Source organism: Austrofundulus limnaeus, unplaced genomic scaffold, assembly GCF_001266775.1.
Source record: "Austrofundulus limnaeus strain Quisiro unplaced genomic scaffold, Austrofundulus_limnaeus-1.0 Scaffold5977, whole genome shotgun sequence".
Lineage (NCBI taxonomy): Eukaryota > Metazoa > Chordata > Actinopteri > Cyprinodontiformes > Rivulidae > Austrofundulus > Austrofundulus limnaeus.
Window position 1 is genome coordinate 1,356 of NW_013958379.1, and position 779 is coordinate 2,134.

General features: G+C 54.2%; 1 protein-coding gene across 1 annotated transcript; it reads right to left on the minus strand.

Annotated features, from left to right (window-relative positions):
* Positions 1 to 109: 109 nt before the first annotated feature.
* Positions 110 to 598, minus strand: znhit1 (zinc finger, HIT-type containing 1; the record flags this gene model as incomplete). The annotated part of the gene is given in 3 exon segments (XM_014000990.1): positions 110 to 279; positions 355 to 434; positions 523 to 598. Coding segments are annotated over 3 exon segments (326 nt in total), but the record flags the coding sequence as incomplete, so codon positions are not given.
* Between the last annotated feature and the right edge of the window lie 181 nt (positions 599 to 779).

Below are 779 nucleotides of genomic sequence, written 5' to 3' on the forward strand. Positions count from 1 at the left end.
GTATATGATGCATTCAGGTACCTGGTCTGTATATGATATATTCAGGTACCTGGTCTCTCTGTATATGATGCGTTCAGGTACCTGGTCTGTATTTGATGCGTTCAGGTACCTGGTCTCTCTGTGGGTGATCAGACACTTGCTGCTGCAGTAGCGCCCTCCACAGGTGGTGCAGGTGTAGTGAGAAGGAAAACCACAGACGCAGCAGAAGTGACGAGGTGGCAGCGAGGAGGGCGGGGCCGCCGCAGACAGGTAGTTAGGCTCCGGCTTCTCTGACAGGTTCTACCAATCAGAGAGCAGAGGGAGGAGTCAGCTGGCTCTCAGCCAATCAGAGCGCAGCACAGGTGTGAGACTCACCTCCTCCTCCAGCAGGGTGGTGAAGTTCTTCCTGAAACGCTGCTTGAAGTGGTCGCCCCTCGTCTTCCTCTTCTTCTTCTCTGGACAGAGACAGAGGACAGGGTTCAGACAGACAGGGGGACACTGGTGGGACAGACAGGACAGCATAAAGACTGACAGGTGACTCACCTGGTTCCTCAGACTCGCTGAAGGCAGGTAGACGGGCTGTAGGACCTGTGGGGGGCAGGTAGGACTGGGGGTCGTCCTGAAGACAACACAGGAAGTTAGGAGCTGGATATTTTACTGACACAAACTAATGTTACTGAGACAGCTGTCAATCATAGAGAAGCTCCGCCCTAAAACAAACCCCGCCCCTTCATAGAGAAGCCCCGCCCTAAAACAAACCCCGCCCCTTCATAGAGAAGCCCCGCCCTAAAACAAACCCT